Source organism: Myxine glutinosa, chromosome 5 (genome assembly GCF_964187855.1).
Source record: "Myxine glutinosa chromosome 5, kmMyxGlut1.1, whole genome shotgun sequence".
Lineage (NCBI taxonomy): Eukaryota > Metazoa > Chordata > Myxini > Myxiniformes > Myxinidae > Myxine > Myxine glutinosa.
The window spans coordinates 84,708,291-84,734,560 of record NC_136265.1 but is presented as its reverse complement, the minus strand read 5'-3'; the positions used below and the strand labels follow the sequence as shown (position 1 = coordinate 84,734,560).

The 26,270-nt window shown below is 44.2% G+C and overlaps 2 protein-coding genes across 4 annotated transcripts in view; both read left to right on the top strand.

Moving 5' to 3' along the window:
* Positions 1-2,135, top strand: part of IPMK (inositol polyphosphate multikinase) — a 49,069-nt gene extending 46,934 nt beyond the window's left edge. Inside the window, exon 8 of the mRNA XM_078778243.1 lies at positions 24-2,135. Coding sequence (XP_078634369.1) covers positions 24-610 — 587 coding nt within the window. The 3' untranslated portion in view covers positions 611-2,135. The remainder of the gene's footprint in view (positions 1-23) is intronic.
* Positions 2,136-7,540: 5,405 nt separating this feature from the next.
* On the top strand, positions 7,541-21,996 carry LIPT2 (lipoyl(octanoyl) transferase 2). 3 transcript variants are annotated; one of them, XM_078778242.1, is made up of 4 exons: positions 7,702-7,990; positions 17,143-17,422; positions 17,545-17,684; positions 21,690-21,996. In XM_078778242.1, exons 1-4 carry the CDS (start codon positions 7,769-7,771, stop codon positions 21,846-21,848), a joined length of 801 nt encoding a protein of 266 aa, XP_078634368.1. In that variant the 5' UTR covers positions 7,702-7,768; the 3' UTR covers positions 21,849-21,996. The 3 variants fall into 3 exon arrangements, with proteins under 3 accessions (XP_067972960.2, XP_078634368.1, XP_078634367.1); XM_078778241.1 differs by lacking the exon at positions 7,702-7,990 and adding an exon at positions 9,423-9,560; XM_068116859.2 differs by lacking the exon at positions 21,690-21,996 and having other exon boundaries at positions 7,541-7,990; positions 17,545-18,076.
* The last annotated feature ends 4,274 nt before the right edge of the window (positions 21,997-26,270 follow it).

Here is a 26,270-nt window from a genome sequence, read left to right as displayed (position 1 = left end):
AAAAAAAAAATTCTGTCTTCCAGGCCTTTCCAACTTCTTCCACAATGGGCAGAGCTTGCGGACTGATGTCATACCAGGAATTATGCATCGCCTTGGAAGGATTTGCGCTTGGTTCCAGCGCCAAACCTGTTTGCACTTCTACCGTAGCTCTCTGCTGATCGTGTACGAGGGCGCCATATTTTACCCTACTTCTCTATGTGGCACTATTCTACCTACTGCTGCTGTTGAGTGTCGTCCAGAAGCCTCTGCTTCCTGCTACGCCAAAATGGGGAGTTGGAGCGTGGACAGCATGTCGCAGCATTGCTGCAAAAAGACCAGAGTGAAAAGGCGCACTGCGTGCTCTCCAGTGGCCCTACACAACTCACGGGCACGTCCCCGAGAGGTCGCGCCAGCTGTGAAGAATGCCAACGACGAGCATTCTGTCACGACGGATGCAAAGGGCCTGAACCTGTCCCATAGCTCCAATGACCAAGTGACGTTGAAACATTTGTCGGATGTTAGAATGATTGATTTTGCTCACGTGTTTCCGGCCAGTGATCGTGATGAGGGTTTCCTATTTGGCTTGCAGAAATTTATGGATGTCCTGCAGATGATAAGGGAAACTCACTGACATCTTTTGCTTTTGTTGTTGCAGTTCCACTGGTTTTCTTTCACTTGCACTTGTATCATTACCACTCTGAAGGATTAGAAATCTGCTTAAAACGCCCTTTTCATTCCTTCTGTTTTAACTACCCTTACTACTTGCTCTACTCAGGTGTGCCTGTCTGCATATTTATATATATATATATATATATATACACACATATACGCAAATTCCCCCCCTCTCTCTCTCTCTCTGTCTGTCTGTCTCTCTCTCTCTCTCTGTCTCTGTCTCTGTCTCTCTCTCTGTCTCTCTCTCTCTCTGTCTCTCTCTCTCTCTGTCTCTGTCTCTCTGTCTCTGTCTCTCTCTCTCTCTCTCTCTGTCTCTGTCTCTCTCTCTCCATACCCCTCTCTCGCTGTATTCCCCGCACTCACTTTACGGCCCCTCTCTCGCTGTACGGCCCCTCTCTCACTGTACGGCCCCTCTCTCGCTGTACACCCCCTCTCGCTGTACGGCCCCTCTCTCGCTGTACGGCCCCTCTCTCGCTGTACGGCCCCTCTCTCGCTGTATGCCCCTGTCTCTCTCTTTTCACCATTGCCATCTTTGCTGCTGCCACTATTTTCTGTCCTCTTTCACATTTCCACTTTGTCCGATTCTGGACCATCTGCATATTATGCGTGCAAAATTGACCTCTCTTCTGACCTCTTCAACAGTTTGTCAGTTTCCCTGCTTTGTCCTCATTCATACCTTTCAAACCTCGTTCCATTTTTTTCTCACCACTACTCACCATTTTCTCCCAAAGCCCCCACTTTCCTACCTTTTTCCACCAGTTTTAATATTTTCACCTTGTCCACCTCCGGATGGACCTTGACCGTCTTCCTGCTTCAGCCATTCCTCCATTGTGCTTCTTTGGTACCCAGCCTATATTTGCTTTTCTTACACAGTTTAACAATGTACTTTTAAACAAGGAAAATGTTTACCAATCCAGATTGTAGTTTATTTTTTGACTTGCATTGCCTGGTTTTCTTATCTTGTGACGTATTAAACCATTACGCTTTGCAAGTTGTGGTTTAGAGAGTTTAATTGTTAATTTGACTTGGGTGCTCCATATTTGTATGGGTCATGAACTTTCATAATTCTCATCAATCGTCTGTAAAGAATGTATAATTTGTTGTATGTAATAAGCCGATGCTTTAGCTTTTGGGTTTAAAACAAATGTGAAGACGGATCTAATTCATCTTCGTATCTCGATTGTATTGTGTTTTAAGACGATTCTAAAATAGCTTTTTTACACAGTGGTCATTTTAAAAATCTTTCCTAAATCAACTTTGAATGCATCTACCTCTCATGCTGCATGACCACTCTTAACCTGTTGTCATGGCAACGTGTCACTGTGAAAAAAAAAAAGTCTTGTGTATCAAAATGAAATTTGCAATTTCATATTGATGCTGTATTTTGAGAAACACTCAAAAGTGCAATCGACGATCGCTGATTTTGTGCTGTAAGGGAAGATTGCGTCAAAATATCTTTGGAATAAAATGTTTTTTTGAGCACATGAATGCGTTGAGCTGACTCTTTATGAAAGATACCGTGGGATCTTTAATGTCCACTGGCACATTGCTGCGAGACTTGAAAGTTTTAAGGACCTCAAAGGTCCTTTTTGCCGATGTTGATCTCTACATAAAATGGCAGATACAGCCATGGCCAAGAATATTGGAGCCCTTGCACTCTTTTCAAATAATGCACCATTCCTTCCAAAATATTGTTGCAATTAAAAAATATTTTTGTATCCACAAATGTATTTCTTTGGTTTGCGGTGGAACAAAACAAAAAAGCTGAAAAAATTACTAAATCTTAGCTTATTCGACACAGAAATCCTAAAATGGCCCGGACAATATTATTGGCACCTTTTAGAAGTTGTTAGAAATATTTAGATTTCAAGCAGGTGATTCTCCTTTACTTTGCTATTGAACTCACCTGTGGTGAGTCGCAGGTACCTGCAATATAAAAATCACTCATTCAACCAGTTTGAATAGAGAGAAGGAATCGTTCTGTTGTTTTGTGTCACTGTGTGCACCGCAATGAACATGGAGAAAAGGAAGAAAACCAGAGAATTGTCTGAGGAGGTCAGACACGATTGTAGCCAAGCATAGACAATCTCAAGGCCACAAGTCCATCTCCAGAGACCTTTATGTTCCTGTGTCCACCGTACACAATGTCATCAGGAAATTTAAGGCCCATGGCTCTGTTGCCAACCTCCCAGGACGTGGCCGCAAGAGAAAACTTGATCGTAGATTGCAGCAAAGGATTGTTCGAATGGTGGAGAAAGCACCTCGATCAACTAACTACCAAACAGATTCAAGCTGACCTTCAGACACAAGGTACGACAGTTTCAACTCGCACCATACATCACTAACTCGATGAAAGGGGGGGGTTCTATGGTATGAGACCCAGGGGGACCCCACTGCTGAGAGATACAGTGCATTCAGAAAGTATTCAGACCCCTTCACTTTTTTCACATTTTGTTATGTTGCAGCCTTTTGCTGAAATCGTTTAAATTCATTTTTTCCCTCATCAATCTACACTCAATACCCCGTAATGACAAAGAGAAAACAGGATTTTAGAAAGTTCTGCAAATTTATTAAAAAGAAAAAACTGAAATATCACATTTACATAAGTATTCAGACCCTTTGCTATGACACTTGAAATTTCGCTCAGGTGCCTCCCATTTCTCTTGATCATCTTTGAGATGTTTCTACACCTTGATTGGAGTCCACCTGTGGTAAATTCAATTGATTGGACATGATTTGGAAAGGCACACACCTGTCTATATAAGGTCTCACAGCTGACAATGCATATCAGAGCAAAAACCAAGCCATGAGGTCGAAGGAACTGCCTGCCTGAACTGCCTGAAGAGTGGGCTAAACTGCCAGTAGAGAGGTGTAGGAAGCTCATTCATGGCCAGAGGAAGAGCTTGACTACAGTTATTTTGTCCATAGGTTGTGCTACCAAATATTAAATATAGGGTGTCAATACTTTTGTTAATGCCATTTCTATTTATTTCCTGATTTAAAAGGATATATTAAGTTCTGAATCAAAAGCAAAGGTTCTGTCATATTAACAGTGAAATAAAGAATTGAGGAGACCAAATACTTTTGTCAATTTCAACTTATTTTTTAGAGAAAATTGTGTTATTTTTAAACAGTGCAAGGGTGCCAATATTTTTGCCCACGACTGTATAACATCCATGAAGTTACCGTCGAAATTTGCCAGTCAAACTTTCAGTCGATCATTCGCAAAAAAAAAAAATATTTTTCATTCACGCAAATAGACCACCTGATGTTAGTTGGAAAGATTGTCAAATTCTGGCCGGTGATCCGTTTATTGTCCCCTGTCGCACCGCGGAGCGAAAGGGGGACTATGGTTTTCCCCTCCGTCAGTGTGTCCGTGCGGGCGTGCGTTCGGGCATGCATGCGTGCGGGCGTGCGTGCATACGTGCGTGCGTGTGTAAGCGAAGGACCGCATTCGAATTTGGTGTGTGGGTGCAACCCACGTCAAAATCCAAGATGGCCGCCACCATGTATGTCTGACGCCATGTATGTCTGAACCATGTGAGCTGAATATCTCGAAAAATAAGTGAAGTACCAACTTTTAATCTGGTGTGTGGGTGTATCTAGGCATAAGGAAGAACGCTATTGAAAATTGGGTGGCCACGTCAAAATCCAAGATGGCCGCCTTGCGTCTTCCACTTTGTCAATTCACATCACTTCACCGACTGGGGACCTAGGCGTAACGCTTGTTCCTTTTGAATCTTGTGTGTGTGATTGGGAAGAGATGTGTAGCTGTAGGATACGGTACATTGTAGTCGGGTGGCCAATTGGACCAGGGATGGGAGGTTGAGGGTTGCCCGACGGTCCTTTCTGAAAGAGAGTTGTGGGATTTCTCAGGATTGAGAGACATAGATAGAGAGACATAGATAACCAGCAAATAGATAAAGAGGATTTTCCATCGAGTCAGTGAGATCATTGATGAATATTAGGAATAAGATGGAGTCAGCCGTGGATTCCATAGGCAGACAGTTTGTAGAGCAAGGCGGGATGCCAGACTATTGAAAGCTTGAGATATGTTCGGAGAGATGGCCGTGATGTCACGTCTGATATTGAGGTTCTCCATCCATTGTTGGGCGAGTTGAAGCAAGATGTCCATGGTGGAGTGACCAGATCTGAATCCGAATTGATGATCTGTGATGAGGCTGTTGGAGAAAAGGAATGACCTTATGTCTACTGCGATGATGATGGATTCCATGAACTTGCTGATGATGATTGCTGATGCTTTCTTTCTTGAAGAGTTGGTGAAGACTATCGAAGGAGATGGCATGGCAGATAAGGATGATGACATATATACTGTTTACACATACACATACACATACACATACATACACTCGTGGGGTATGCTTACACCTTGTAAGCAATAAGTATGGAGGTACATAATAAATAGAAGCTTTATGATTAAAGGCAAGCGTCAACAACCTCCTGCTGGATAGCTTTCTTTTTTTTTTTTTTAATGCCTCCGCTGACCAAGTCCGTACGGACGTCCGTCTGTACGGGCTAACCTCGTGTTTCTCAGCAACCATATGTCCGATTGAGACGAAACTTTCAGGGTAGGATTGACACCCATGCAGAATGTTTTTATGATAATTGTGACGTCATAGGTCACGTGGTATGGAAGCCATCTTGGATTAAAAGCAAATAATTAAAATAGATTTTCTCAGAAACCACTGAATGGAAAAAATTGAAACTTGGCACATTGTCAAGTACTCCAAATGGGAAACAAAAGCATGATAATGATGACATCATAGGTGAAGTGGTATACCAGCCAAAAATGTTTTAATCGAATTAATAATCCTAAAAATCTGAATTGCATGCACATGATCTATGACCCATTTGTATTGAAATGTTAACTTTATGACATCATAGGTCACATGGTTTGGCAGCCATATTGGATTGAAGGAAGATATTAAATAATTATATCTCTGAAACCGCTCACCCTATCGATGCGAAATTTTACAAATATAATCTAACAGCACTGTTGCATACAGTTGGAAAATGATGATGTCATAGGTCACGTGGTTTGGAAGCCATCTTGGATAGAAAAACCAACCTTATCCGATCAACACGAAACTTCACAAACGTGATCCCCTACTCATACATATGCAGAGTGATGGCATCTACCCATTGTGGGACTATGCGGAGGCATATTGGCGACACAGTCGCATTGTTCTAGTTTTTTTTAACGGACGTGCTTGGTTTTTTATGGGGGGTTTTTTTAACGTACATTTACATGGAGGGTTTTATTTCACAGTTTACAGTTAAATAAATTACAATTTTCAAATGCTAGATATCGATAGAGGATGTTTTTTTTTGTCAATGTATGAATGGCTTTTTAAGGTAAATTTTCATTTAAAGACACTTTTCCTTTTTTCATTTACGGACATTATTGTCATGTTTGTTTCACAGTTTACAAATATAGAAATTACAATTTTCAATTGCTAGATATAGATTGTGTTTTGTGGATGCATTTATGTTTTATTTTATATTTTAAGTAAATTTTCATTTACAGACGCTTTTTCATTTTAGCTCACCTGGACCGAAGTTCCGGGGAGCTTATGCGATGGCGCATCGTCAGTCCGTCCGTCAGTCCGTAAACACTTGCCACTTCTTCTCTGAAACCGCTGATGGGATTATGACCAAATTTTGCACAAATGATATTGTTGTGTTGTGACTAAAGTTTGTTCACGGCATTAAAAAAATCGTGGTCTAAGGGGGTTTACCGGGGGCAAAATGGAGCCAGGTTTGCCCCCTCAAAATAGGAATTTGCTTTTTTCTCTGAAACTACACACACTATTTCGATGAAACTTGACCACAACCTTCATCACCTGTGATGTATCAATGTCTGTGCAAGGCATTAGAAAAATTGTGGTCTGAGGAGGTATATGGGGTTGGCGGAGAGGCGGGTGGGGGGGGGGGGGGGGGTTTCCCCCAGAATATATATATTTTTAAAAAGTCTTATGATTATGTTAGTATGATTCTACATGCTGCCCTGTCTTCTAGCAACCATTGAAATTTGTTTAAAATACCTTTAGTCAATGTTGTATACTGTTTATTCTACCCCATGTGAGCGCCCAGGGGTATTGCCCCTATGTTTTCATTTAGGGACATTATTGTCATGTTTATTTCAGTTTACAATTATATAAACTACAATTTTCAAATGTTACATATTGATTGAGGTGTTTTATTTGTTACATATTGATTGACGTGTTTACGGTTTTTTAAATAAAAATTTTCATTTACAGACGCTTTGCTTACTTAGGTCCTGTGATTTTTTTACCCCGGTGTACCTGTTTCGATGTCCGTCGGCACGCCAAACTTTAGCTCTCGACGACAGCCAGAAGGTACCAAACATTAATATCAGTAAGTCAGTAAGTCAGTGGTAAGAAAGAGCTTTTTATATTTATATTTTATACTGGTGTCTGGTGGGGTAGGTTTACACACATTGTAAGCAATAACAAACGGTGTTTCGTACGTAGTTACATAATAAATAGGAGTTTCATGATTATAGGCAATATATTAACGATATTATATGATTAGAGACAGTATATGATTTTGATTATCCTCCACTTGTACTCCAACATGGCCGTGTGTGTGGCACGCGCGCTCTCGTGCACCAATTGATGACGTCACTTGTACCGTCTCATTGCTCGGTTACTCAGGCCGAGGGAATCCTGTAATAGTCATAGCGCATAGGAAAAAGACTGATTTCATCAAAATCGGGTAGCCGATGAAACTTTTCTGTTTCGAAATGCTTTTCTTGAACAAGAAAATGTCTCGAGAGGCTGCAGGAGCCTTGAAACAAGGCACAGGTCGCGTCTCACGCGTTGTCCTGTGTTTGTTGGCCATGGCGGTACGGTTGGTTAATTTCAGTACTGTGCATTATTTTGTCGAGCAGACTTTTTTTGTGTCCTCTTCACCCTTCAGACGGATTTTACATTGTACATTCGATAATCTTTTGGTGGTTTGCTTGACGTTCCGTTTTATTTTGCATCAAAATTCGAAAGTAGCAAATACAGCGAGTGCGCCCAATCCCATCGAAGCTACAGTCGGGACGTTCGCGTCACCGGTCCCAGTGACAATGCCGTCTGGGGTACCTCCTCTTTACGTGTTACGCCTGGGCCGTGTACCTTATGGACGAGCTATGGACGTGCAGAATCGGCTTGTCCAGGCGCACCGAGCCCACCTGGACGGAACGGACTGGCGCTCGAATCCAGACGCGCGCTGGAAGGAAGGGGCCCATGCTCCAGACGTGCTCGTGCTTTGCGAGCACGACCCCGTGTACACCGTGGGTCTCCGACAGGTATCGCTTCGGCATTTCCTTCGTGTCGCGGCAGAGCAAACACTCCTGTAGCATCAATGGGTGCGCCGTCCCTCGGATGGACGTTAAAACCCCCAGGGCGAACTTTGCGGAGAGTAGGCGAGTTATCGCCGGCACACTGGGAGAAATTCCTGTCATGACCTATAGGGGGGGCACTGCATCAGCAGCACAGCTGTACCCCAGCAATCAATGCTACATGCAGCCAGGTGTTGCAAACGAATGAAGAAGAAGATCACTGACGAGGGGAGAGCAGACAATCCACCTGAGGCAAAGGAAAATGAACGCAATGCGTTAAAGGTGTTGTGCCTTTTGAAACTATTGTGCAATGTGGTCGAACCATCTGAACCCCTGTCTCATGAAGTGGAGGAGCCACGTTCAAGTCCCATCGATCATGTGCTTGTCCAATGCGCGACTTTCCAAGTGACGTAATCTGCCCCCAGAATGTTCGGTGTGTGTGTGTGTGCAGGATAAGGATTGTGACCTGAAATGGCTCGCAAAACTTCTGAAATTGGCTGAAAATACTTGGAAAAGTACTTGAGAGAAAGGGCTGTGCCTCCCGACCAGGCCCGAGTGGATGGAACTGCGCAACACAACCTCCCGACCACGTCCGAGTGGATGGAACTGCGCAACACAACCTCCCGACCACGTCCGAGTGGATGGAACTGCGCAACACAACCTCCCGACCAGGTCCGAGTGGATGGAACTGCGCAACACAACCTCCCGACCAGGTCCGAGTGGATGGAACTGCGCTACACAACCTCCCGACCACGTCTGAGTGGATGGAACTGCGCAACACAACCTCCCGACCAGGTCCGAGTGGATGGAACTGCGCAACACAACCTCCCGACCAGGTCCGAGTGGATGGAACTGCGCAACACAACCTCCCGACCAGGTCCGAGTTGATGGAACTGCGCAACACAACCTCCCGACCAGGTCCGAGTGGATGGAACTGCGCTACACAACCTCCCGACCAGGTCCGAGTGGATGGAACTGCGCAACACAACCTCGCGACCAGGTCCGAGTGGATGGAACTGCGCAACACAACCTCCCGAACAGGTCCGAGTGGATGGAACTGCGCTACACAACCTCGTGACCAGGTCCGAGTGGATGGAACTGCGCAACACAACCTCCCGACCAGGTCCGAGTGGATGGAACTGCGCAACACAACCTCGTGACCAGGTCCGAGTGGATGGAACTACGCTACACAACCTCCCGACCAGGTCCGAGTGGATGGAACTGCGCTACACAACCTCGTGACCAGGTCCGAGTGGATGGAACTGCGCAATACAACCTCCCGACCAGGTCCGAGTGGATGGAACTGCGCAAGACAACCTCGTGACCAGGTCCGAGTGGATGGAACTGCGCTACACAACCTCCCGACCAGGTCCGAGTGGATGGAACTGCGCTACACAATCTCCTGACCAGGTCCGAGTGGATGGACGTGTGCTACACAACCTCCTGATGGATCGCTACCAGTGAATGGACTGTATGTGTATTAGGTGCTTCTGAACACCGATGGGAAGGACATATTTGGGGCTTGTGAATGTCCAGGGTAAGTTTAAAATTAGGATATTTACTATTATTCATTGTTTGAACTGCGGCACCTATGAGAGCTGATATAAGTACAAGTAATGATCGGTTTAAGTTGTCAATCAATTTAAGTTATTGACAAAGAATGTATTATGAGCATCTGGGGAATTTTGCAAAATTTTGCAAATTTGCAAATTGCAAATTCGACCAAATTTTGCAAATTTGCAAATTCCTACGCGAACTAAATTCGCGTAGGCTCGCGCGTCTCTGGTCCGCCGGGGCTCCGCGGGTGTCCTACCGTGCCTGGCGCCGCTATTCTCTCGACTTCCGGGAGTAGGTGCCGGTGCCCGGGGATGGATTTCGCTGTCTAAACATGGTAGCGCTAGGCCAGTGGGACCGCCGGGACCCACGTGCACTCACACGTTGTTATGCGCGTGGGCGGCAGTATCAGACCGGGGCGCCCAAACGCGCCTCGCGCCCAAACGCTCCCCGGCCAAAGTTCATCCTGATGCGCCCTCGTGGATGATGCGCCTGATGCGCCTGATGCACCTGATGCGCGTTCAACCTACGCGAACTACGGAATTTGTAAAATTCGACCTACAAAGCCCTTCATCACCTGGCCCCATCCTACCTGACTGACTTCCTCTCCAGACACACTCCCACCCGCAACCTCCGCTCTACTGGTACCAACCCCCTGACCCCCCCCCCCCCCCATGCGGACCAAATTCAGATCCTGGGGGGACAGGGCCTTCTCCATCGCTGCTCCCACCCTTTGGAACTCACTACCTCACACCATCAGAGACTCCTCCTCACTCACCACATTCGAAACATCACTCAAGACTCGCCTGTTCAACATTGCATTCAACATTTAACCCACAGCATTTAACCCTTGACTATCTCTTCTCCTTCTCCTTCCTTTTGCTTTGATTATTTACCTATTGATTTTTGTCTTTTTGCGCTTGTTTTTTTGTACTCTGTCAAAGCGCCTTTGGGCTTCTTGAAAAGCGCTATATAAAATAAATGTATTATTATTATTATTATGAGAATATATTGGGAAAATAATTAGTTATGGAGATTATTAGCCCTACTTTTTTACTAATTGAGCTTTTGCCAACAAATCTTCAACAAACCTTTATTATGAGAATATGGAGAACACAAATTAATAAATAAAACATACAATTTTACTCCTGTGGCTTCGGAGGTATAAGAGCGGTACACGGAGAGTGAGAAATTGAGTTATTCATGTACACTTATAAAATATGAAAATTAAATTTAGTTAACCCTTTGAGTACGGGATTAATTTGGCATTACGGGAATGCAACCACGTACTGACGATCTCTGTATAGGTACTAGCAACGGTACCCGGGGCTTCAATTGGGAGGCCCAAATGAAAAGGCAAAATATGAGAAATTGAAGGCTTTTTATTTTATTTTAAACGATTCATATAAACATCCGTTGAATCATATCACACACAAATCATCAAAATCTAAACAGTACATGGCGCCAATTTTGAAAAAAGATTGAATTCTGCAAAACGGAAGCGGCCGCTACACGTCTTTCTTAGTTGCACGTTTTTGTGTGAAGAGTGCGCGCCGAATCTGTAACACGGAAGTGGCCGCTACACCTGTTTCTCAGTCGCTTTACACATGCAAATGATCAAATAAATGTTACTTCGGAGCCGCACATTTATATTGGAAGAGTTCGTCAGGAGTCGATCTACTCTCTCCTGGTACGTAGAATAAACAGTATTTGTAGAATTTCAACAAAAGCCACATCACTGTTCAAATTGGTAAATATTATTCCATCGTGTTTGGAAAAACTGGAAAATTGGAAAACTTGGAAAATTTTGGGAAAAAAATATAGCCTATTTTACTCCCAGGGGTCCCAGGAATACCCACCCAAAATATCGTTGCGATCGGTTGAGCCGTTTTGCGGTACCTTCGAACGGACGGACATTTCGTGAATTATAGTAAGATAGTCGATGACGTGTAGTAACGTCATCCGTACACAAAACTTTTTCGGGGGTTGCGGCACTGGACGTCATCCGTACTCAAAGGGTTAAAAGTAAAAAAATAAATAAGGCTAAAAATAATTAAAACATTTTTCCACCTGGCCGAGTTACCTCGTCCTGTACAGCTGTCCTGTGTGGAGGTTTCCTTGTTATAGGACCAAGTGAAGGTTTTGCCAGTTTTTCCTCTTTTTCTTTGTAGCCCTAGGTCTTGTTTAGGGTGAATTTCAATAAATCAAAAAAAACATGGGGTTCAGGTTGATCAAACCAGAGTCGAAAATAGCTGGAAAGTGGCAGGAGGGAGTCAGGGGCATCCTGTGGGAGGAAGGATTCTGTTAAACAGATTATGTCCGGTTTATTTGCAGCGGTCTGCAACGAGAGATCTGTCACCTTGGAGCAGAGGCATCTGATGCTTGAGATTCACACATTTAGGGATGGGGGGAGTAAATTTTATTTGTATGTAAATATATATTTATTGTACTTTTATTCCTTTGGTGGCCTCTAAAGTGGCCTCTAAAGGTGGTACTTTTATTCCTTTACTAGCTGAAGTACCCGGCATTGCCGGGCAGGGGAGGGGAGGGGAATTGGGGGGGAGGAGAGGGGGGGAGGGGAGGAGAGGAGAGGAGAGGGAGGGGAGGAGAGGAGAGGGAGGGGAGGAGAGGAGAGAGAGGAGAGGGAGGGGAGGGGAGGGAGGGGAGGGGAGGAGAGGGGGGAGGGGAGGGGAGGAGAGGGGGGGAGGGGAGGGGAGGAGAGGGGGGGAGGGGAGGAGAGGGGGGGAGGGGAGGAGAGGGGGGGAGGGGAGGGGAGGAGAGGGGGGGAGGGGAGGAGAGGGGGGGAGGGGAGGAGAGGGGGGGGAGGAGAGGGGAGGGGAGGGGAGGAGAGGGGGGGAGGGGAGGAGAGGGGGGGGAGGAGAGGGGAGGGAGGAGAGGGGGGGAGGGGAGGAGAGGGGGGGGAGGGGAGGAGAGGGGGGGGAGGGGAGGAGAGGGGGGGAGGGGAGGAGAGGGGGGGGAGGGGAGGAGAGGGGGGGGAGGGGAGGAGAGGGGGGGGAGGGGAGGAGAGGGGGGGGAGGGGAGGAGAGGGGGGGAGGGGAGGGGGGTAGAGGGGAAAGGGAAGGGGTAGGGAGGGGGAAAGGGAAGGGGTAGGGAGGGGGAAGGGGGAGGGGGTAAAGGGAGTGGGAGGGTGGGAGGGGGAGGAGGGAAGGGGAGGGGGAAAGGGAGGGGAAGTGTAGGGGGAGGGGGGAAGGGGAGGGGGAGGAGGGAAGGGGACGGGGTGGGGGAAGGGGACGGGGAGGAGGGAAGGGGACGGGGTAAGGGAAGGGGGACGGGGTAAGGGAAGGGGAGGGCCAGTCAACAATGACGTTGCAGTTCTCATGGGAGGAGAGCAGCACAACAATCGCGAAATCGTCCTGTATCTTCGCAATACAACAGCACGAAGCGGATTTTGGAGACTCACTGATCCTGTGATGCCCTCCAGTACCGGCATTGCCGGGCAGGGGAAGGGAGACCCGTACATTCCCAACCCGTACATTCGCCCTCTCGACTCAAGCTCACTCGGACAAAAGCCTCGCACAAATTACACCGTGAAGGCCTAATGGCCATGTCTATGCCACAAATCAAGTATGTGAGCGAGTCGGGCGCACTGAATTGAAAATATATAGAACGCTCATACTCAGTGAAAAGTGTAGCCGCCGTGTCGCCATCTTGGTTAGCACGACTCGACCAACTCGCTTCGCGGATCTCGTTTGCTTTGAACATGTCCCAGATTTTAAAAGCGAGACAACTGTTAAAATGCCATTTTGTGCGGCAATAAACTGCTTCAATCGGTTAAGGAAGGGTTGTGGAAAGACGTTTCACAGCTGTTGCAAAGACGTTTAATTCATATCGCACAAAATCGACAAAAATCGACACAAAACACGATCGCACAAAAGGTGAAAAAACGCAATCGCTTTTCGCTCTGAATTACGTGCAAACGCGTGATGGAAATCACCATCGCCCAGCATCGAGTGCCAACCAAGATGGCGCCCGGTAGCTGCATCTCCACCTATGTGGTGTGAATGGCAATGGTCATTCCATATATTTTCCGTTCAGTGGTCTGGCAGCGAGGATGGAACATCACGTGATCGCTCTGAGCGAATCAGTGAGCTGCTCTGGCACAGGCTGAGATTCCGTGTATAATGTTCCTCGCTGAAATGCGCTGAGGTACATATGAATATAAAATATGGATCTCGTCAAATATTTTGAGGTAGGCCATGTCCTTCCCAGGCTCAATGGCCATGTCTATGCCAAATATCAAGCACGTGAGCCTCTCCGTTTAGGAGTCTATCGGTCACACACACACACACACACACACACACACACACACACACACACACACACACACACACACACACACACACACACACACACACAAACTGTGTTTTATTTATATAGATTATTACTATTCCTCATTAAATTGTATAATTTGTGATTTATTAAGATTCTACATATTTGGAGCTTCTTTTTCTTTTCTCCTTTCTTTTTTCTCAGAACCTACACACACAATTTTGATGAAACTTCACCACAAGCTTCATCATCCCTGATGTACCAATGTTTGTTCAAGGCATTGGAAAAATAGGGCTCTGAGGAGGTACACGAATCCGGATTTTCACCAAAATCTAATCATTTCGTCCTTATCACATACACTACCTCTGCCAAATTTCGTCCTAATCTGTCCACAACTTTTTGAGATATCTAGTTCACAAACAGACAGACAAACAGATAGCGGTGAAAACATAACCTCCATCCACCTTTGGTGGCGGAGGTAAAAAGGCCTCATTTGGTATTCATGTCATTCCGATAGTCACGTGTTGTCTACAAATGTCTTTAAACTAATTGGTGCAAAAAGGTACACTGCTGTCTACCAAGTGTGCTGTTGATCTGTGCACAAAAGGTACACTGCTGTCTACCAAGTGTGCTGTTGATCTGTGCACAAGTTGTTGCGCACCATCAGCATCATGGCTTCCCACTGTTCCGCACCATCATCCCACTGGTGGCAATTCGATGGCCTCGATTGTTTTCACGACTTGGTCAGAAAGCGCTGGTGTGCAACCATAGGGTTCGGAGTGAAATGCGTTTTGAAAAGACTTGTGCCAAGATTCTGTGGCACGCAGTGGAATGTTCTTTTGTATTCCACTCGCTCTTTTCAACCTTCGGGCCGCATCGTGCCAAGTGTAGAATTAGCTTTCTTATTTATTTATTGTGTTGATCTCGGGCTCATTGTGGGGCTTGTATATAAAGCACGTGCAGGATGATGATGTCGTTGGTCATTTCCCGAGCTCTACTTTTATCGAGCTTTATCGATATTTTTATTTTACTTATTTATTTATTGTGTTGATCTCGGGCTCATTGTGGGGCTTGTATATAAAGTTTATTGTTTTATTTTACTTATTTATTTATTGTGTTAATCTCGGGCTCATTGTGGGGCTTGTATATAAAGCACGTGCAGGACGATGATGTCGTTGGTCATTTACCAAGCTCTACCTTTATCGAGCTTTATCGATATTTTTATTTTACCTATTTATTTTATGATTTTGATTATTTCATGATTATTATCTTGCCAAAACGAAGTTTTTGCAAGATGTATTAGTCAGCTTGTATGTTTGTTTGTTTGTTTGTTTTTTTGTTTGTGGTTAATCTTTTTTTTTTCACGTTTAGATCACTCTGTAGACCACAGTTATTATTGGAAACTCCTGTAACTTCGCATATCAGAGTCCTATAGAGATACCCTTCAGCACACAAAATTTTGAAGGTCAAGGTCACTTTGCGGTCAATCATGGAGGTCAACGAAACCCTTATTTTTTGAGTAACTTTGATCGGATCGTCTCCAAACTTCATGGGAATCTAGTATATGGTCCGGCGCTCAGCTGATTAGTTTTTGGTGGCGATCGGCCTTGACCTTCAAGGTCATTTTGAAGGTCATTCAATTTTGACCAAAAGGTAAAATTTTCAAGTTTCAGTTACCATATCGAGTAGTACCTCAAATTGAAGCCCTTGTTGAGTGCTTTCCAAACATATAACTAGTTTGACAATGTGACGTCATTTGACGGCGTTATGACGAAAAAACTGCACTTTTCATGTATATTGTATTGCTTTAGTTCGCATTGTTTAGGTCACTCTGTAGAGCACAGTTATTATTGGAAACTCCTGTAACTTCGCATATCAGAGTCCTATAGAGATACCCTTCAGCACACAAAATTTTGAAGGTCAAGGTCAAAGGTCAAGGTCACTTTGTGGTCAATCATGGAGGTCGACGAAACACTAATTTTTTGAGTAACTTTGATCGGATCGTCTCCAAACTTCATGGGAATCTAGTATATGGTCCGGCGCTCAGCTGATTAGTTTTTGGTGGCGATCGGCCTTGACCTTCATGGTTAGCGCTGGAGGTCGAAAATTATTGACCCCAAGGTCAAATTTTGAAATCGTAGGTACCATATCGAGTAATACCTCATATGAATGCCCTTGATGAGTGCTTCCCAGATCTGTAAACAGTTTGACGCTATGACGTCATTTGATGACGTCATGACGAAAAAACGGAATTTTCACATTTTGGCAAGATACGGTTCACCCTGTGGGTGACATATTTTTATTCTTTATTTTTTTTTATGATTATTATTTTTATTATTATTTTTATTATTATATTATTTTTATTTTATTATATTATTTTTATTATTTTATGATTATTTTTATGCTTATTCTTTATTTATTTTATGATTATTTTATGATTAGTCTTTATTTATTTTTATGATTATTATTATTATATTATTATTATTTTATTTTATTATATAATTTTTATTATTTTATGATTATTTTTATGATTATTCTTTATTTATTTTATGATTATTATTATTTTGTTATATTATTTTCATTATTTTTATGATTATTCTTTATTTATTTTATGATTTATTTTATTATGATTTATTTTAATTTACCGAGCTCTCAGGACGTGCGTGAACAAATGACCAACGCATGTGGTACGTGGGATTTAAACTTGGGTTCCCTGGATCATGAGCCAGGGGTCCGTATGGGAATGCCAACATAGGAATGCACAAACCAACTAGAACGGCACTCGGTATAGCTCAAACCTCCGCCAGCCTGAATAGTTACGTTTTGGATCCCACTGATAGGCCGGATCTGGATTCGGACCTGAACCAAAATCAAATCGGCTTGTTCTTGTCACCAAACGAACTCGTCCACCAAGTTTAGTCATAACTCCTCCACAGCTTTTTAAAATATCACGTTATATATCGGTTTTAGCCCTATCACTCAATGGTAAAGAATCACTGAAAGAAAATTCTTGTATCCGGATCTGGATCTTCACCGAAATTTAATCAATTTTGTCATTGTCGCACACCCAACCTCTCCACCAAATTTTGTCCAAATCCATCCCTAACTTTTTGAGATATCCTGTTCCCAGACAGACAAACAGACAGGGCTGAAAATGCAACCTCCGTCCACCTTTGGTGGCGGAGGTACGTGCACGAGTCGTGCAGCAATACCTTGTAAAGCCAGTCACCAGGAAGTGTTGATTTAACGACAAGTCCGATAATGTTTCTACTCAGACCCTTTACCCACCAGATGAAGAAGCTCGGCTACGCAAGCTTGGAGCGGACTTTCAACGAACAGACCGTGGAGGCCTGATAACATTCTTCGGGCCAGGTATGCTCGTGGCCTATCCGGTGATCAATTTGGCACGGCGGCGATGCGGCCTACGTTTGCATGTGGAGCAGCTGAGGCATGCGGCCACAACGACGTGTCGTTCACTCGGTGTGGGGAAGGCAGAATCCCGTGGCCCACCTGAAACTGGCGTGTGGATGGGCAACAAGAAGCTCTGCGCTTTTGGTGGGCCTTGCAGTGATACCTTTTCTATTCATGGTTTGGAGAGAGTGAAAGTGTTTCCAAAACCATTTAACCTATCATCTCCCCATCCCCTCCCTCACCCTCCAAATAATTTCCATCACAAGGTGTTCACTGTGCACGTCACATCACGACGCATGGCTTGGCCCTCTACTGTGACCCCGACCTCTCTTGGTTCCAGCACATTGTGCCGTGCGGACTCGAGGGCCGTGGAGTCACTTCACTGACACAAGAACTCGGGCACCGCGTGAGTACTTGTGAAGCTATGACTGCCCTGCTTCCTGCGATCGCTGAGGCCTATGGCTGTAGGCTCCTGGAAGCTGGCCCTGACGTTTGATTACGAATATTGCTTGGAAAACGAACTGGAACCCGAGCTTGAGGACTGAATGCTATTGGAGTACCCCTGCATGTGGGCAAACATACCCCAGGTTCATTTGCCCTTGGCTTCCCTGTTACCTCCAACAGTTTGTAAGTTGTCTTGTTTTATGACAATTGTTTTCACTCGTTGCCAGAACTTCTCGTTGGCCTCCATAATGCATTAAGTTTTTTTTAGGTTTTTATTAAACTTGGAAAGAGTTTGGAGCCCTAACATACAAATGACAGTTCAATACGCACGATGCATTCTCTGCATGGTATCAACGACTGTCTTATAGGGGTTTTTGTTTTGTAATGGTCGGAAACTTTTATGTGAGCAATTTTTCATGAACAGACCCACACACACACACTTCCAGGTGCAGAAAGCTACACAAGGTAAGCCCCTTGTTTCAAACCTCACCTGGTTTCCTCTACAGGTGCAGATGTTCATATATAGCACATGCATGACAATCCCAACACTCTGACCCTTTCTCCTCCCACCCCCCCCCCTTCCTCCCAAATCAGTCAGACTCCCAAAGAACATGAGAATCCCAACAAAACAGTTTTATTGATTACTGCAGAGTCGTCATTGACAGCATAGACAGAAATGTGCCTGAACCGATTAGCCATATCCACGAAAATTTTACTATTCGTGCCGCAGGTGATGATTCTGCGATGGTGAAACACAGGGCCTATGGGGGGAAAAGGGGTTAGTTTAATGGCTGACAAGCTAAACCCCCTAACTTGCTCTACATTAAACCAAACCTGAAAAATGTGTTTTAATGTAAGCGAAGATTTATGTATACAGTCATCCCTCGCTATATCGCGGTTCACTTTTCGCGGCTTCGGTACATCGCGGGTTTTTCTCGCTAGTATATGTAAAATTATATCGCCGATTTTTCGCTATATCGCGGGATTTTGCGGTATAAATGTATTTTTATATACTATTATTTTAAATATTTTTGTGGTAAAATAAGCATTTTCTAGCCTAAAAAATTAAAAAACGTAAAGAAATAAGAAAAATACAGTAATTAAAACATATTACAAGAAATAAAATACTGTACATAGTGTACAGTAGAAGGGTAGACAAAGAGTCGTGCGTATGGAAAACGCAGATGCGGCAGCTTCCACTTGCGCTAGTTACCCACGTAATGGGTAACTGTAATGCTCTTTCTGGCTGTGCAGTACATTCATCATCGTCATCACCTTCATCGTCATCAGTACTGCACAGCTAATTCATCATCATCTTCATCACGCAAGTTGTAGTATTGAAGAGCCGGGGCTCTTGCTTGATACGGACGAAATGACGGGCAAGACACAAACTCGTCCGAGAAGATATTTATTCTCAAAACCAACTCGGGAACACTGCAAAGCCCGCTTATCGGGCTGAATTATAAAGCACAACCAGAAACCGAAAGCCACGCCTCTCAAGCGTGGCGTGCTTCGGTGGTCACGTGATCAACAGGTGTAGCTGATTATACCCGCAAAGCGCGGCACGCTTTAGCGGTCACGTGACCAGCCACTCTCGCGCCGGGGATCCCCGCCGGTGACGTCACCGGCTGGAGCAAGGAGATTCTGATGCTGGTCTTGCTTGGGGGACCCATGGGTAGCTACAGTATCTTCAATGGTGAGAACCCATTAGAATTTTATATGTTGTTAAAATTACGTATGTTTAAGAGTGTAAAAAGTGTTTAAGAGTATAGGAAGTGTTTATAAGAGTATGGGAAAGGTTAATAAGAGTGTGGGGAGGGTCATAAAGCTTTAAAATATATATAAATAAATTATAAATATATATAAATATATATATATAATATAAATATATTATAAATAAATATATATATAAATAAAATTATATATATATATATATATATATATATATATATATATATATATATATATATATATATATATAGTATATATATATATATATAAAGCTCAGTTGACTTTTTGCTCCACCAAATAACAGGGAAATGGGGTTGAGTAAAAGGGTGAAAATTCTACAGATGCTGTGATAAATAACTACCTCTGTCGGTTTGAATGTTTCAAAGAGAATAGACGTCTGGATCAATTTTTGAATTAAATTTAAATCCTGATTTATATATACTAGGACGTGCCCGTACGTGGGTGCCCGTACGTGCGTGCAAAAAAGCATGCGTGCAAACAACAACAAAAAAAAACTTTGAAACCACGTGGCAGTAACGACCACAGAACCCCCCCCCCTCTATTTACATGAAATGGTTTGGTCCATTCGCAACGACCACAGAACCCCCCCCTCTATTTACATGAAATGGTTTGGTCCAAAGCGAACGGCTTACGGAGTTTGGTAAAGAAATCGCCATAGCTCGGTAACTACTTCTCCGATTAATATGAAACCTTGAAAAGGCACATCCTCGGGTCCCCAGCAATATACCTGGCAAGTTTCAAGTATATCGGACCGGTAGTTGTCGAGAAACAGCGGTCACAGACAAACACACACACACACACACACACACACACACACACACACACACACACACACAGACACACACACACACAGAGATTACTGGAATTATAGATAGATATATATATACTAGCCGAGTGCACCCGGCGTTGCCCGGGTTCTTTTTGAATGAATTTACTACTATAATTCAGCTTTTACGCACGGCCGTAGAAGATTGACTACTATAATTCAGCTAAGCTTTTAATTGTGAAATGGGCCCAGCCCGGCCGAGGTGGGCGTCGACCGGCCTCGCCACCTAGCCTATAACCTTCCCGGGGCCCGTCCCGACAGTTTTTGTTTTAAAGGTTTCCTCCTATTTTTCACCGTTCAGGAGATTAGCGGAGATTAGCGCGTGCAAACAAACAAACTGCTAAACCCGACAATTCACCCCAGATACATTTTTTTGAAATTCCAACTTCTTTCCTGGAAGTCCTTGCAGTGTTCATATGTTTTATACCTCTCCCACCTCCCCCCAAGCCCTCTCCCCACATTTCTCTCGATGTCCCTGCTCTCCAATGTTGTGTTTGTGTCCTTCCCCCTCTCTCCCCATCTTGTCTATCGCTCCCCTTATTTTGTGTTTTATGTGTCAGTTTGACTTTTTGTGTGATTAATGTCAGCTTTTTCATGAGCCTCGATCTTGTATACAAAAAAACAAAATAAAAAATAAACAAAAACACACAAAAACTATCTTTATATATATATATATAGACTAGCCGAAAGCACACGGCATTGCCCGGGTTTTTTTTGAATGAATTTACTACTATAATTCAGCTTTTACTCACGGCCGTAGAATATTGACGACTATAATTCAGCTCAGCTTTTAATTGCGAAATAGGCCCAGCCCGGCCGAAGCGGCCTCGACCGACCTCGCCACCTAGCCTATAACCTTTCCGGGGCCCGTCCCGACATTTTTAGTTCTTTTTGAATGAATTTGCTTCTATAATTCAGTTTTTACTCGTGGCCGTAGAAGATTGACTACCATAATTCAGCTCAGCTTTTAATTGCAAAATGGACCCAGCCCAGCCGAGGTGGACCTCGACTGGCCTCGCCACCTAGCCTATAACTTTCCCGGGGCCCGTCCCGACATTTTTGGTTCTTTTTGAATGCATTTACTATTATAATTCAGCTTTTACCTCGCGGCCGTAGAAGATTGACTACCATAATTCAGCTCACCTTTTAATTGCGAAATGGGCCCGGCCCGGCCGAGGTGGGTGGGCCTCGACCAGCCTCGCCACCAAGCTTAAAACCTTCCCGGGGCCCGTCCCGACATTTTTTGTATTGGAGGTTTCTTCCTATCTTTCACCGTTCAAGAGATTAGCTTGCGCAGACAAACAAACAAACAAAAACTTTCTTTTATATATATAGATAGAAGAAGATAAATGCGAGTTGTCTGTGTGTGTGTGTCCGCGTTTTATTCAGATATGGCTGAACGGATCTTCATCAAACTTTCAGAGCTTCATCAGTGAGTGCCTGGGAGTTTTAGTGGGGTGGGTTTCAGAAATTATTATTTATTTCAGAAATTATTTCAGAAATTCAGAAAGTATTCAAGGGGGGATTCTTAGTTTTTTGGGAGTTTGAAAAAAAAAAAAAAAATTGCTCGATAGTGCCGAAGCCTTTTTAAATGAATGTCAATGACAGTTATATACAAGTACACATTCGCATAAATAAATACAAAACAATCACCAGACATTTGAATACAAATAAATCAAACAATTCCAGAAGTGTACGAATTTGGTAGTATGGCTTCTTCTTCTTCCTGACCCACCCTTCCATGAATGTAGAGCAGAAACGAAGGCTGGAAAGGGTGGAAATGCGAATGGTTCGGTGCATGTGTGGAGTATCGTTGAGAGAGAGGAAAACAAATGATGAATTGCGAAAGATGATGGGAATAGAGCCTGTGATTGATGTTGTGAAGAGAAACGGGTTGAGATGGTTTGGCCATGTGTTGAGGAAGGATGAAAGTGACTGGTTGAGAAGAGTGATGGAAATGAATGTAGAAGGCAGTGGAGGACGGGGAAGACCAAGAAAGACTTGGCTAAAGGTGGTGGAAGAAGAAATGTGGGCAAGGGGGTTAACAAGGGAAGATGCAGAAAATAGGGCAAAATGGAGAAGATTGTCATGGGGCCTGCAAGGCTAACCCCTGCTCTTGCAGGGAAAATGCCTGTTGTTGTTTGTTGTTGGAAGGATGACAAGCCAAGTCAACCCACCTCGTGTTATTTTAACGGCATGACAGGGGCTCAAACTCAGGACCCTAAGATATTAAGCCAGCCATCTTAACTGAACACCAGGCTCAACTTGCTGGGACAAAGCGATCGCTATATCCGGGTTTTCCAGGAAAACGTATTGTTATCACAGGGCAAATAAGCGGACTAAAAGAGGTTCCAAATGTAGTATCATGCCTTATGCAGAGGTTCAACTGTATACAGTGCATTCAGAAAGTATTCAAACCGCTTCACTTTTCACCCCTCAACCCAAATTGAGCTAAGGGGTATTGTCGTCACGGGCGGTGCCCGGGCGTCCGTCAACTTTTGGTTTCCGTCAATTTCGAGTAGAACGGCTTGTCCGATTAAATCCATTTTTGCAGTGTATTGGGGTTGAGTAAAGGAAGGCTCCTTTCGAAAATGGGCGCGCTGCGATTTTCAATATGGCCGCCACGGCAGCCATCTTGCAATTGGTTTCCGTCAATTTCGAGCAGAATGGCTTGTCCGATTAAATTCATTTTTGCAGTGTGTGTTGGGGTTGAGGAGAGGAAGGTTCCTTTCGAAAATGGGCGTGCTGCGATTTTCAATATGGCTGCCACGGTAGCCATCTTGAAATAGGTTTCCGTCAATTTTGAGCAGAACGGATTGTCCGATTAAATCCATGTTTGCAGTGTGTGTTGGGGTTGAGTAGAGGAAGGTTCGTTTCGAAAATGGGCGTGCTGCGATTTTCAATATGGCCGCTACGGTAGCCATCTTGAAATTGGTTTCCACAATGCATGGGCTGAGGGGTTACGCCCGCTTTGCGGTGCTATTTATTTCACGTTTTGTTATGTTGCAGCCTTATGCTGAAATCGTTTAAATTCATTTTTTCCCTCATCAATCTACACTCAATACCCCATAATGACAAAGAGAAAACATGATTTTAGAAAGTTTTGCAAATTTATTAAAAAGAAAAAACTGAAATATCACATTGACATTTAAGTATTCATACCCTTTGCTATGACACTTGAAATTTAGCTCACGTGCCTCCCATTTCTCTTGATCATCTTTGAGATGTTTCTACACCTTGATTGGAGTCCACCTGTGGTAAATTCAATTGATTGGACATGATTTGGAAAGGCACACACCTGTCTATATAAGGTCTCACAGCTGACAATGCATATCGGAGCAAAAACAAGCCATGAGGTCGAAGGACCTGCCTGCATAGCTCAGAGACAGGATTGTGTCGAGGCACAGATTTGGTGAACTTCTGCTGCATTTCTAGCAGCAGCTGCTGGGAAGTTCCTACAAAAAATTTCTGCTGCATTGAAGGTTCCCAAGAGCACAGTGGCCCCCATAATTCTTGAATGGAAGAAGTTTGGAACAACCAGGACTCTTCCTCGAGCTGGCCGCCCGGCCAAACTGAGCAATCGGGGGAGAAGGGCCTTGGTAAGAGAGGTGACCAAGAACTCGATGGTCACTCTGGCTGAGCTCCAGAGATCCTGTGTGGAAATGGGAGAAACTTCCAGAAGGACAACCATCACTGCAACACTCCACCGATCTGGGCTTTATGGCAGAGTGGCCAGACGGAAGCCTCTCCTCAGTGAAAGACACATGAAAGCCCACATAATCTTGTTTCTCACAGTCTGAGAGTCCTTTAGGTGCTTTTTTGCAAACTCCAAGCGGGCTTTCATTTGTACACCTCTCTACTGGGAGTTTGGCCCACTCTTCTTGTGCAAACTGCTCCAGTTCTCCCAGATTTGAAGGGTGCCTTCTCCCAACTGCTGTTTTCAGATCTCGCCACAGGTGTTCAATGGGATTTAGATCTGGACTCATTGCTGGCCACTTCAGAACAGTCCTGCGTTTTGTCTTGAACCATTCCTGGGTGCTTTTTGAATTGTGTTGGGGTCATTGTCCTGCTGCAAGACTCATGAACTTCGACGGAGACACCGCTTTCTGACACTGGGTTGAACATTGCGCTCCAAAATGCCTTGGTAATCTCCTGATTTCATGATGCCATGCACACATTCAAGGTACCCAGTGCCAGAGGCAGCACAGCAACCCCAAACATCACTGAACCTCCTCCATGCTTGGCTGTAGGGAAGGTGTTCTTTTCTTTGAAGGCTTCATTTTGATTATAAACATAGAGATGATGTGCTTTACCAAAAAAGCTCTAATTAGGTCTTATCTGTCGACAGGATATTCTCCCAGAAGGCAAAGTTCAGGATTGTTCAGGTGTGTTTTGGCAAAGTCCAGTCGGGTTTTCTTCTGTCTCTCTCTCAGCAGTGGGGTCCCCCTGGGTCTCCTACCATAGAACCCCCCCCCCCCCCCCCTTTCATGGAGTTGGTGATGGATGGTGCGAGTTGAAACTGTCGTACCTTGTGTCTGAAGGTCAGCTTGAATCTGTTTGGCAGTTGATCTTGGTGCTTTCTCCACCATTCAAACAATCCTTTGATGCAATCTTCGATCAAGTTTTTCCTTGCCTCCACGTCCAGGGAGGTTGGCTACATTGCCACGGGCCTTAAACTTCCTGATAACATTGCGTAAAGTGGACACGAACATCAAGGTCTGTGGAGATGGACTTGTAGCCTTGAGATTGTCCATGCTTGGCCACAATCTTGTGTCTGACCTCCTCAGACAATTCTCTGGTTTTCTTTTTTTTCCTCCATGCTCATTGCGGTGCACACATTGACACAAAACAGCAGAATGGCTCCTTTTCTCTATTCAAACTGGTTGAATGAGTGATTTTTATATTGCAGGCACCGGCAATTCACCAAGGTGACTTCAATTCCAAAGTAAAGGAGAATCACCTGCTTGAAATCTAATTATTTCTAACAACTTCAAAAAGGAACCAATAATTTTGTCCAGGCCATTTTAGGATTTCTGTGTGGAATAAGCTAAGATTTCGTAATTTTTTCAGCTTTTTTTGTTTGTTTTGTTCCACTGCAAACCACAGAAATACATATGTGGATACCAAAATATTTTTTTATTTCAACAATTTTCTGGAAGAAATGGTGCATTATTTGAAAAAAGTGCAAGGGTGCCAATATTTTTGGCCACAACAGTATGTATGTGTGTGTGTGTGTATATATATATATATATATATATACACACACACACACACACACACACACACACACACACACACACACGAGGGGCAGTGAATAAGTAACCTTAAAATATTTTTGACAACTTGTTTATTGCATGTAAGTGTTTAACTGTTATTTTTCAACACTAGGGCATGCCCGTACGTGGGTGCCCGTTCCTTGCCAAAAAAAAAAAAAAAAACGCTACCCGTACGCTCTACCCCGCCCGTACGCCCGTACACAAAAAAAACAACGCTCTTCGCTTCCGCCCTTCGCTCTGACTGAATTGGGAGAAATAATGCGCATAAGAAATCGAGAAATTATTATTTTCTCCGGAAGAAATCGAATTACGAACCGTAATGGCGCACGCGCTCGGCTCGGCTCGCTCTCACATCGGCCACGCCTACGCAACAACGCGTTCTGTGATTGGCTGCCGGAAGTGCAGTCTTCACTGTCCGGAAGGTCGCATATCGCAGTTACGATGAATCGCAAATTAGTTTTAATTAGTTTTAAAACATAGTTGAACGCCAACATAGTTTGCCAACGTGAAATAAATGAATACGCTCTCAAATGTGCCGTCCGAGGCAGAGTCTGTTCGCCACGTTCGGCACACGTGATAGCTCGCTGCTCTCTGATTGGTTGAATCGTTTTTTGGACATAGCTCGGTAACTACTTCTCCGATTAATATGAAACCTTGAAAAGGCACATCCTCGGGTCCCCAGCAATATACCTGG